General features: G+C 41.3%; 1 protein-coding gene across 1 annotated transcript in view; it reads left to right on the top strand.

Annotated features, from left to right (window-relative positions):
• Positions 1-10,008, top strand: part of angel1 (angel homolog 1 (Drosophila)) — a 12,657-nt gene extending 2,649 nt beyond the window's left edge. The window contains exons 2-10 of the mRNA XM_072689157.1: positions 1-521; positions 2,000-2,220; positions 2,356-2,425; positions 4,976-5,412; positions 6,787-6,919; positions 7,321-7,431; positions 8,266-8,296; positions 8,422-8,585; positions 8,709-10,008. The exon at positions 1-521 is cut by the window's left edge and continues 313 nt beyond it. Of these exons, the coding sequence (XP_072545258.1) occupies positions 1-521; positions 2,000-2,220; positions 2,356-2,425; positions 4,976-5,412; positions 6,787-6,919; positions 7,321-7,431; positions 8,266-8,296; positions 8,422-8,585; positions 8,709-8,845 (1,825 nt within the window). The 3' untranslated portion in view covers positions 8,846-10,008. The remainder of the gene's footprint in view (positions 522-1,999; positions 2,221-2,355; positions 2,426-4,975; positions 5,413-6,786; positions 6,920-7,320; positions 7,432-8,265; positions 8,297-8,421; positions 8,586-8,708) is intronic.
• Positions 10,009-11,761: the final 1,753 nt, after the last annotated feature.

Raw genomic sequence — 11,761 nt, 5'->3', positions numbered from 1 at the left:
GATTAGTTTGGCGGACAGTTCAGTTGAACATGATCCAGAGTCTTCAGAAGAGAGTAGAGCTTTTACTCCAACAGTAGAGAAGGATGATAGTGGCCTACCTGAAGAAAAGAAGGCAGGAACTGTCCAATCAGCAGTGGGAACGGGTGTTATGAATGTTGTACTGGATGAAAAAGGGGAGGTGAATTCAATGATCGAGAAGGAGATGTTCTCTACAATTGAGTGGGCTGAAACCAAGGCTCCTGAGGCTGCTGAGAACAAAGCAATTGCCCAGCCTGGAGACGGGAACATGAACATTGAAGAAAGTGAAGCCCAGGTCAGTGAGGGCAGCTGTGTGTTTAATCTGAGTGAGCTGCTCTCAGATGGCAATGCAGACTCCCTGAATAGTTTTACACAGCTCCAGTCTGTGCCTGGTTGGCATTTTCCAGTAGGCCTTGGCCTGTCAGAGACCGTGTGTTGTCCTTCAGTACAGTTTCCTGGCTTGAGCTACTACCCTGCATTTCAAGACAACAGCAATTTTGAAGGTAAGACTTTTTGGTATTGTCACTGTGCTTTTTTTCCTGACCTCAGATCAGTGTAATTATTTCTGGCTTCCAGATTTGGTTTTTACACAAGTGTTCAAAAGTTTGGGATTACTTGCCATATTAATCTTGCTTATAAACAATAACAACCTGATGCAGTGGAGAATTCAATACTGTGACATGTTAAACAAAGGTTTAGGGGCAATATTAAAATGTTCTACTAAAATAAAAAATATTCTTCTTGCTGTTTTTGTTTATTTTGTCAAGCTGCCCACCCTGAGGTTTAATCTCCAATTTTATCATAACCTAGTGTCCTAATAATCATAAAATCTGTGAAGCTGCACAGGATTAACATATCAGAGCTAGAGTGTGCAGTTCCTTCAGAAACCGCGAGTGTGAGTGCAGCTCAGCAGTGTTGCTGTGATATAGGTGTTTGTTGATAAGATGTTGCTAGGTTTAGCTGTGTTGGCAAACCTTTGTCTAAGTAGGGTGCCAAAACCTTTGCTCAAAAGGGGTGTCAGGCAAAAGCTAATCTAATATGCTTGACTAGTAAAGTTTAGTCCACAAACTTTTGGCTAAAATGTTGTTTGTCCAAAAGCTAATCCAATACATTTTGCTAGTAGAGCTGCGTGCACAAAGTTTTGGCTACAAATACGTTTTCCTAATAGAGCTGTGTCTACAAACATTCGGCAAAAATATTAGGACAATTTTTCACTTGCCTGTAAGGCAGTTTATTGGCAAGAACCTGGCGATACAATATGTATAATGATACAGGGGTTACTATACAGTATTTTGTGATCTTGCGATACTGTGAGCAAGATGTTGTTGTTGTTGTGGTTTTATACCTTTTTTTTTTTTTTTTTTTTTTTGGTCATTAAAAACATACCATAGTGTGCAACCACCAATCTTTACATGTAAACTATTAAATACAGATCCATATTGTGTTTTTCAGAATCGATACAGTATTGCAAAATATGAATATGGATTTCTGTATTTTCTTACATCCTTACATGTCTGCAACCACATCTATTGTATTGTTTGTAAGCATTTATTTCAAACTTTTTTCACATGAGTGTAAATGTTCATGTTTGCACAGATTTTGTGTTGCAGTTTGTATTCTCTTTATTGTGTCTCTCTATTAGTAAAATTTCTTCAAAGTCTAGCCTAGGGATGAGGATCATTCTCAGAAATTATTCAGTACCAATAACTGGTCTTCAATAGGAATAGTAAGTGTGCAGTGTGGGTGTTTTGTATTGACCACAGTGGACCTGTAGAGTAATCAAGAACAGCCGTCTACATTCTTGACACCGGTGTATACCTACTGGCTCACTGATGCTGATATGACTTGGATATTAAACTCTGGTATTGAATGGCATAGAAGTTGAAAGTCTTAAATTAGGCAGATGTGTTTGGTGCCCCCCTTCTTTGTAGTGCGATTAGCATCCTTTTCAACAAGGCCTTTACTGTGTTGTCTGTCCTAGTGATGTGGAGGGTGTGGGAGGACCTCACTGAAGATGGTCATCACTCTGTAACTCCGTCCACACCCACAAAGTTCAACTTCACCATTATGTCCTACAATATCCTGGCCCAGGACCTGCTAGAAGCAAACTCCGATCTGTATCCGCACTGCTCAGAGGACGTGCTGTTATGGGACAACCGTATTTACACCATCCTAAAAGAGCTTCAGACCTGGGAGCCTGATGTGAGTCAGTGCCTCCTCCTCTGAATTACACCTGTGACTGTCAAGGGCTGTACAGTACATTTTGTTCCATGCAGTAGAGGAATGTAGGAATCAATAATGCAAGATAAAATGTATTTGTGTGTTTTGCATGTACAGATTGTTTGTCTTCAAGAGGTTCAAGAGAATCACTTCCTGGAGCAGATATATCCGGTCCTGATTGAGATGGGTGAGTGAAAACCCTTCTTTTTCCTCACTTAAAGGAGCTTTAGTCAAGATTCAAGAACCGGGACCTCTAGCGGTTAAGAGTAAACACAAAACCAACAGATTCGTCTTGTTCTGGCATTGGCGTTTGGCCAGGTAAACTCTCATATCTGGGGATGTGATTGTGTTAGCATTTCACCTTGATATGTAGTGCTGCCGCTTTAACATTCTGCTTTTTGGTAGTGAAATCAAATGTAGAAATACTTTGAATTGATCTCTAAATAATTAGCGTCTGTTCAAAAAACAATTTATATATATATATATATATATATATATATATATATATATATATATATATATATATATACACACACACACACACAGTGGGGGGAAAAAAAGTATTTAGTCAGTCACCAATTGTGCAAGTTCTTCCACTTAAAAAAAATGAGAGGCCTGTAATTGACATCATAGGCAGACCTCAACTATGAGAGACAAAAAGGGAAAAAAATTAGAAAATCACATTGTCTGATTTTTAAAGACTTTATTTGCAAATAATGGTGGTCACCTACCTGTAACTTGTTCTTTAAGAGGCTTCTCTGTCCTCCACTCATTACCTGTATTAATGGCACCTGTTTTAACTCATTAACAGTATAAAAGACACCTGCCCACAACCTCAAATAGTCACACTCCAAACTCCACTATGGTGAAGACCAAAGAGCTGTCGAAGGACACTAGAAACAAAATTGTAGACCTGCACCAGGCTGGGAAGACTGAATCTGCAATAGGCAAGCAGCTTGGTGTGAAGAAATCTACTGTGGGAGCAATAATCAGAAAATGGGAGACCTACAAGACCACTGCTAATCTCCCTCGATCAGGGGCTCCACGCAAGATCTCAGCCCGTGGGGTCAAAATGATCACAAGAACGATGAGCAGAAATCCCAGAACCACACGGAGGGGCCTAGTGAATGACCTGCAGAAAGCTGGGACCAACGTTACAAAGGCTACCGTCAGTAACACACTACGCCGCCAGGGACTCAGATCTTGCAGTGCCAGACGTGTTCCCCTGCTTAAGCCAGTACATATCTGGGCGCGTCTGAAGTTTGCTAGAGAGCATTTGGATGTTCTGGAAGAGTATTGGGAGAATGTCTTATGGTCAGATGAAACCAAAGTAGAACTGTTTGGAGGAGAGTGAATGCGGAGTTGCATCCAAAGAACACCATACCAACTGTGAAGCATGGGGGTGGCAACATCATGCTTTGGGGCTGTTTGTCTGCAAAGGGACTAGGACGACTGGTCCGTGTACATGAAAGAATGAATGGGGCCATGTATTGTGAGATTTTGAGTGCAAACCTCCTTCCATCAGCAAGGGCATTGAAGATGAAACGTGGCTGGGTCTTTCAGCATGACAATGATCCCAAGCACACTGCCAGGGCAACAAAGGAGTGGCTTCGTAAGAAGCATTTCAAGGTCCTGGAGTGGCCTAGCCAGTCTCCAGATCTCAACCCCATAGAAAACCTTTGGAGGGAGTGGAAAGTCTGTGTTGCCCGCCGACAGCCCCAAAACATCACTGCTCTAGAGGAGATCTGCATGGAGGAATAGGCCAACATATCAGCAACGGTGTGTGCCAACCTTGTGAAGACTTACAGAAAACATTTGACCTCTGTCATTGCCAACAAAGGAAAAGTAACAAAGTATTGAGATGAACTTTTGTTATTGACCAAATACTTATTTTCCACCATTATTTGCAAATAAATTCTTTAAAAATCAGACAATGTAATTTTCTGAAAAATTTTTTCTCATTTTGTCTCTCATAGTTGAGGTTTACCTATGATGTCAATTACAGGCCCCTCTTATTTTTTAAGTGGGAGAACTTGCACAATTGGTGACTGACTAAATACTTTTTTTTTCCTGTGTGTGTGAATTGGATTTTTGAAATTGAGGAATGCTCATTTAACTTTAACAGATGTGATTGAGTTAATCTTCATTTTCAATTCAGACAAAAGTGGACTGCACTTCTAATGAATGCATTCTACTACTCCAACTTGCCCCCTTTGCTGACACGGATGTGCGAATACACACACATAGCTTGTTTAGTCCCAGTAGAAAAATTGCCAATAGAATTAGGCTCTGGAGCAGATAAACACATGAAGCTATTGGCACCATGCCTAATGCCAGGCATGAGCTTGAAGGGGTATAAAGCCCCCCAGCGTTGAGCAGTGGAGCTCTTTGGAATGATGGATGGTGCTCTAGTACGTTTGGAGTATGGGGAGTAGGGAATGAAAATGGGTAGTGATCATCTAATATCCTGACCTCACTAATGCTCTTGTTGCTGAACGCAATCAAATCCTCACAACAATGCTCCAAAATGCAGTTGAAGGTCTTTCCTGGACAGTGGAGACAGTTAATTGAACAGAAGCAGGATAAACACTATTTTAACAACTTTTCATTTTTAAAGTGTCCCAATACTTTTGTCTTATGGTGTCTCTAGAACCTGCAATAGTAAATCTAGACGGTAGATCTAGTCTTGTTGAACTGTTTTGTGATCATCACATTCCTCACCTTCTTTTATTTCTAGGATATTTATGTGTATATAAGCAGCGCACAGGCACCAAAACGGACGGCTGTGCGGTGTGTTACCGGGGCGATCGCTTCACGCAGCTGTCGGTCAGCCTACTGGAGTTCCGGCGCCATGACTGTGAGCTCCTGGACCGGGACAACGTGGGCATTGTGCTGCTCCTCCAGCCAACTGGCGAGCAGGGAGAGTTCCTACAGTTGAGCCCCATCTGTGTGGCCAACACACACCTGCTGTTTAACCCCAGACGGGGCGATGTGAAACTGGCTCAACTGGCCATAGTGCTGGCAGAGATTGACCGTGTGATCAGGCAGTGTAAGAAGAAGGGAAGCAATTGCGAGGTCATTCTGTGTGGAGACCTAAACTCCTTACCCAACATGCCACTGTACCAGCTGATAGTCACCGGCCAGCTCTACTACCATGGGCTTCCAGCCTGGATGGTGGGTCTTAAGCCATCTACCTTTGTGTATTTCTTAGAGCAGAGCAAGGGCTTATTCTAGTGCTCGCGGTCAAGTGAATAGAGAAAAACAGTAGAGGATGTCTGTCCCCATGTTTATCGGCTGCATCTGCAGCATATAGTAGTTTTTATTTTTAGATTACCACAGACAGTCATTTCGACCTATTTCCCTGTACTACAAAATTACAGAACACTTGTTTAAACACACTTAGAGTGTATAGAGAATTTTGTGAGTGTTTATTTATTCACTTTAAACACATTTTAAAGTGTACCCATCCTCATTATCAGCGGGTCACCTGCCCTCTCAACACATTGGAAAAACTGTGCGTTAGGGGTCGGAAATGAGCGTGTGGAGGTGGGGTTTCATGAGGTGCTAGTAACGTAGAAAATAGCCAATCCGAGGTTTTTCTCCATTATATGTTGAGGGGTGACCAGATGGTCGCCAACAACCGCTACATAATAGTGGGAAAATTCCCCTCTGTTTAAGGATTAATTGATGCTGCCTTACAGATGCAACAGAACTGAATTCTCAACCACTAGGGGGCGCACCAGCTAGGTTTGGAACAGCAAAAGTGTAAAGTGTAATTAATCGGCTTTGTTGGACAAATCACTTGTTCTAACAAAATGCTACAGAGAGTGCATGTGTAAAAATGTAGATTAAATCAGTCTGTGTAATATCTTTTTTTTTATTTTTATTTTTTTTGCGGTCACCACAATTTGTATTTTTTTATTTATTTGTCAATTGTTTCCCTTTTTCTCCTAATTTGGTACTGCCCGCCTGTTTGTAACTCCAACACTAGGAGGGTAAGGACTTTTCCAACACATGTCTTCTCTGATACATGCAAAGCCAACGGCACTTTTTTCTAGCTGCTGCCGATGTGGCATCGCTGGCCAGCTGACACTGAAAAAAGTGCCTGTGCCAGCCAATATTCCTTTAAGAGGGATGAGGGGCGAGTGTGCCATCTGTACCAGAGCATGAAGAGCATGGCCAGTTGTGCTCTCTCTGACTTTCTCTGCTGCTGATGGCAAAGAGGCATGGTTCAGGTTTTGAACTTGTGACACCCCCCACCCCCCCCCTTCAGGGCCTTTTATCATGATTTTATACTGGTGTTCTTCACGTTGTGTCCAAATCATCTGATGAAAATGACTTGGAATACACTCTTTTTTTCGTTGACTTCCATTAAGGATGTATTGAGTGTTTTTTTTTTTTTTTTTTTTTTTTTTCTTCTCATGTAAAGTTCCCAGAGATTTTTGCATGATAGCGACAGTATTTGAACTGTAAAGAGTTTCTATTATAAAGGAGAACTGGGTTTCTTTGAAGCATAAAGCATGTCTTTTATTGATCTGTTAATTGCAGGTATCTGGTCAGGAGGACTTGTCTTACAAAATCCATCACAGAAGGCTGTACGCCCCCCTGTGGCCCAGCAGCCTGGGTATCAGTGACAACTGTCAGTACTCTACTGTGAGTAAACCTCACACCAACTCATCAGGTCAGTGGAAAGTGTGTGTTTGTTCCTAGAATACTCACACATGGGTAAGTGTGTATACATGAAAACCTCCACATGAGCATGAGTGAACACTGGGGTATTTTTTTACAAGGCTGTTGTGAAGTTTTGCTTTGTTTAGCTATGTTTGTTCTATGCTAGTTTTTCTAGCTAATAAATAGGTGTATGTTTTATATACTTACATTGTGTCAGTTAATATATAAATGCACCACCACAGTCGTAAATGACTGCATGAAGGCAACTGCGGAGCTGTTTTCATAGGGAATTGGGTTGTGCTGTTTTAAGCTGATGATGGTGCATTTCCTGTGGTCAGTGTGGTGCAGCTCCATGTTAAGGCATGTGTGCTGTTGTATCTGTGAGCAAGGCTATATTTACTCTTCCTGCAGGGAAACTCCAGTACAACCATGACTTCCTCCGGCAGCTGCGCTACTGTCAGGCAGCCTGTGTGCGGCCCCCAGACCTGGAACTCATACCAGGCATCACAGACAACACACCAAGTATCTGAATTAAACCTGCCATTGTTATTGTTCTGATTTCACATCTCAATGAAGAACTGTAGCCTGCAAGTTTGGTTATGCATAGAACTACTTTCAGTGCCACTACGTATTTTTAATAATAATCCCAATGTTTTTGCCAAATAAAGACTCTCAAGGGCTAATTTCAGTCCAGGCAGTATGCAGTACAGTACACAGTACAAACGACTGCAAGCTTTGTTGACCCAGTTTTCAAATAGACTGGTTTTACATTATGAATAGAGATGTGAAGACCTTAATAATTTGTAACAAACCTTTACATCCACATTTCTCCCCTTTTTTCTAGTTGCTACTGCCCGTTAACCCACTCACACATAACTTCCCCTAGCACTAGCAATGCTCCCGACACTAGAAGGGGCCACCGCCTCTTATTGAACTGGGGCTGATGCGGCATCAGCAGCCTGGGCAGCCACGCTAAGAAAAAGCGTGGGGTCCCCAGCTCTGCTACACCAGTTAACAGACACCTGTGTTAGCCAACATTGCTCTAAGAATGATGAGGGGAGAGAGCACCATCTACCCACCATCTACTGTTCTCTCAGGCTCTGGTCTCTGATGGTAAAGCGTCATGGCTCGAAATTTAAACTTGCAACCCCCTGAAAATCGTTTAAAGATTCTTATCACACATCTCTTTAACAAAAATGGTACTTATAGAACCAAACATGATTCTTCTGCAGCATCACTTACAGAACCCTTTGCAATACCTTTATATTTAAGACTGTGGGGTTAATCTCTGTCCAGGAAACTGTCCCTTTGTATATCCTTATCTAACAATTTCTTATCTGTGAAAACTTCTTTCAGATCCTGAAGAAAAGCTGCTATTTACTCCAAGGTGAACAGTTTTGAGGGGTTTCCATATGCAAGATTAGTTCACGTCAAGTATTTCCACACTGTCAGTGTTTACGTAAATTCAGTGTCTGTAAAAATGTGAGGTTTTCTCCTCTTGTTGTTCGGCAGGTTCAGAAACACTATATATCACGGATTAAACCTACGTTCCGTGTACACCCCGTACATAGCAGGCACTGAGCGCTGTGCTGTCACCACATTGCACTCCGAGGGAGCTGCCATGGTTGACTACATCTTCTACTCCACAGGACAGGACTCCTCTGAGGAACATGAAGGTAGGCAGTATGAGTGGAAAGCCGTTCCGTGAAGCAGAAAGAATAGGCTAAATAAAATAATTGTGTGTGTGTGTGTGTATAACTGTTATCACTATATGCACTATATCCTTTACCTTCGTACAGGCTGGGAGAGTGGATTGAAGTTGCTCGGCCGTCTCGCTCTGCTGTCTGAGGCGGACCTGTGGTCACTGAATGGACTCCCGAATGAAATGTTCCCCTCAGACCACCTCAGCCTGCTGGCAAAGTTTCAGCTCAGCTGAATGTTTAGGACACCGGCCAGTGTGACCCAGCAGGAGGTACACAAATGGTCCAAAGTTCAAGTTACTGGGTTTGTTAGTTAGTGCTTGGACATGAAATTGATCTTCTTTGAGGCCTTAATTAAGCTGTTTCTTATGGTTGCTTTTCAATTCAAAGTCAAAGGCAGGTTGATTTTGAATCCAGAATTATGCTAAAATAGTTTTCTTCCTGGTAAAGATTGTGGCTGAAAGCTAAAAGGTTTCTATCATTTTAAACGGTTCCTTACTTTGATTGGTGAAATTTCGAAAAAACGTTTTTAGTCAGATGCCATTTTTTATACTCTCTGTCTTCGAGTTGAAGCTTGGTGTTGGTTTTAAAGGCAGGATTGTATTGAATTTGGGCATTTAGACATTACTTATGGTGTTTTGGGCATTATTATGGTGAATGGAAATGAAAATGGAGGAAATATTTGTTTGAGTTTTGTCAAAACGTATTTTCAGTCTGAAAATTACTGATTGTTCTTCATCGTGTTTTGAATTTATTTTTGAGGTTATTTGCTTTTGTTTTGAGCGGCTTAATATTCTTTCAGTGGAAGAAAAGTATTAAATAACTTGCCAAAAGAAGTATTCTTTTGTTATTATTTCTGAAGACTTCTGTACACCCTGAATCTGGAATTGCTACAAACTGTAACAGTGTGTATTATAACACAGCTTAAAAAGTAAACTAAAAATAAATAAATTAATACATTATATTAATTATAAATACAGTTTTTAGATTTGTTTTCCAAGCAAAACAACGTCAAGAAACAAAAAGCATATATACTATGTCCAAATGTTTGTGGACATCCCTGTTTATTGAATGCATTCATCTACTTGAAATTGCACCCATTGCCTACACAGATGTACAAATATGCACACACACGGAGCTTGTCTAGAACCTGTTGTAGAAAATAGAATCAGGGCCGTTTATCTGTATGCTGTATATATGTATGTACATTTATTTTAATTTATTTATTTGTTTATTTTGCTTTTTTTCTTCCTTGTGCAAATGAATAATCTTATCTACTCTACTCAGAAATATTGCAAAAAAATGAATAACTGTACTTCACAATGGTTTTGAATTGATATTCAATAAATGAAGGGTGACTTTTGCACAGTACTGCACTGTGAGCTACTGGTCCAACCAACTATGATGCTGTTTTTGACTCTGTTTGTGTGTGTGTGTGTTTGTCCTGATGCAGGGTTTTTTTTTTTTTTTTTTTTTTTTTCTCCTTAAGCTTGAGCTTGATCCTCTCAGAAGCAGCATGAGTGAGTATGAGCGTATGGGAGGACCGTTTCAGTGGTGCTCGAAGTCCGCATGATCTCATCATCTAGAAATCTGAGCTACTCTGCTCCAAGCAGAAATATCTAGGGCTTCCCAACAGCCTCCGCTGAGGCGTGCTCAAAGAAGATCCACAGCATGAAAGAATTATTCATATGATCTGAGGAGGCAGAGCAGTTACTAAGAATGTCTGTCTGGGCCTCGCTGAAGGAGGCGACTGTTTCAGGCTTGTGTTGGCGAACAGTATCGGGTCTTGCCTAGCCTACTTCTTTGTGCAGCTGCTCCAGGCCCCCTACCTTGAGCCTTTTATTTTTCAGCACTGAAGTGCTCCAAATCATGGCTTAAGCTGCAGAGGGATAAATGTTTAAAAGGCTGGATTACGAGAGCGATTTTAAAATGCCTCACAGCAGGTGGTGGCTTTAATGCCATTGCCCTCTACTCAGTTCAGATTGTAGACTGGAAAACTATTCTGGCATCTGTTTGTTTATACAGTCGTAAAGAAATTTAACAGACAAGACTCTCAGAAGCAGCGAACAGTGTTTTCCAAGCGCGATTCAGAATGCAGTGATGTTTACCTGCAGTGGCGTCTGAGTCTGTGCGTGTGCGTGTGAGAATGCAGACGTTTCCCAAAGGAGACTGCACATGCTCAAGAAGTGGGTCAGTAGGTTTTTAAAGTAGGCCAACATTCCTCGTGTGCATCACACACGGTTGTGGGCTTTTCTGTGATGAACAGTTTGTTGATGGATGTTTGAGTTGTGGAGGCAGTTAGTTTAGTGCCGTATCTGAGAGTCCAGCTGAGCCCAATCAAAGGCATCTTCTAAAGTGTCCAATGTTGTTCTTTTAAGTTGCAGTTTTACCGTCTTTCCACACAGAAATTAAAATCAGTCCTTGCTCGCAGTCTTTTACCCAAAAAGTGGTTTTAACAGTGATGTTCAAACTGTATAATAAACAAAAATCCCTTCTGTTCCTTTACTTCCTTTACTCCTTTACTAAAATCTGCTGTCAGATAACTTACTGCTTTGTGTTCTGCTGTTGTTGGAATAACTTAAAGCACAACGTAGGTGTTTCCAATAAAGTGGGCAGTGACTCAAAGCACAAAGTAGTTTATACCTCTCTAGCCCATGCCTAGCATTAGGCATGGTGCCTATAGGTTCATGTTTTATCTGCCCCAGAAAGTCCTATTCAATTGACCGTATGTATCTAATGGGACTAGACAAGCTGTGTGTGTGTGCATTTGCACTTCTGTGTCTGCAATGGGTGCAACTTAAAATGTCTGAATACACTGATTAGAAATGGTGTCCACAAACATTTTGACAGTGTATCTGGTGCAGCTTAGTCTAAACACCATGGGAACTGAACTGCAGGGCCAGAATTATACAGGACAGGGCACAAACCAAAACACAGCAATTTTATTGACCAGGGACAAAATATGAAACCATCTGTCCAAAAACAGAACTGAAGTGAAGTGGAGGTGGACCAAGCAACATGACAATGGCCCGAAATGGCTCAAAAGAAAGAAATGGAGAGTTCTGGAATGGTAGAGGTCAAAGCCTGGATCTTAATTCTGTTCATGTGAGTGGGATGATTTTAAATGGCCAAGAAACACCTTAAACAGCTAA

Source organism: Salminus brasiliensis, chromosome 10 (genome assembly GCF_030463535.1).
Source record: "Salminus brasiliensis chromosome 10, fSalBra1.hap2, whole genome shotgun sequence".
Classification (NCBI taxonomy): Eukaryota; Metazoa; Chordata; class Actinopteri; order Characiformes; family Bryconidae; genus Salminus; species Salminus brasiliensis.
Note: the sequence above shows the minus strand (reverse complement) of the source record. Positions and strands in the feature narration are given on the sequence as shown.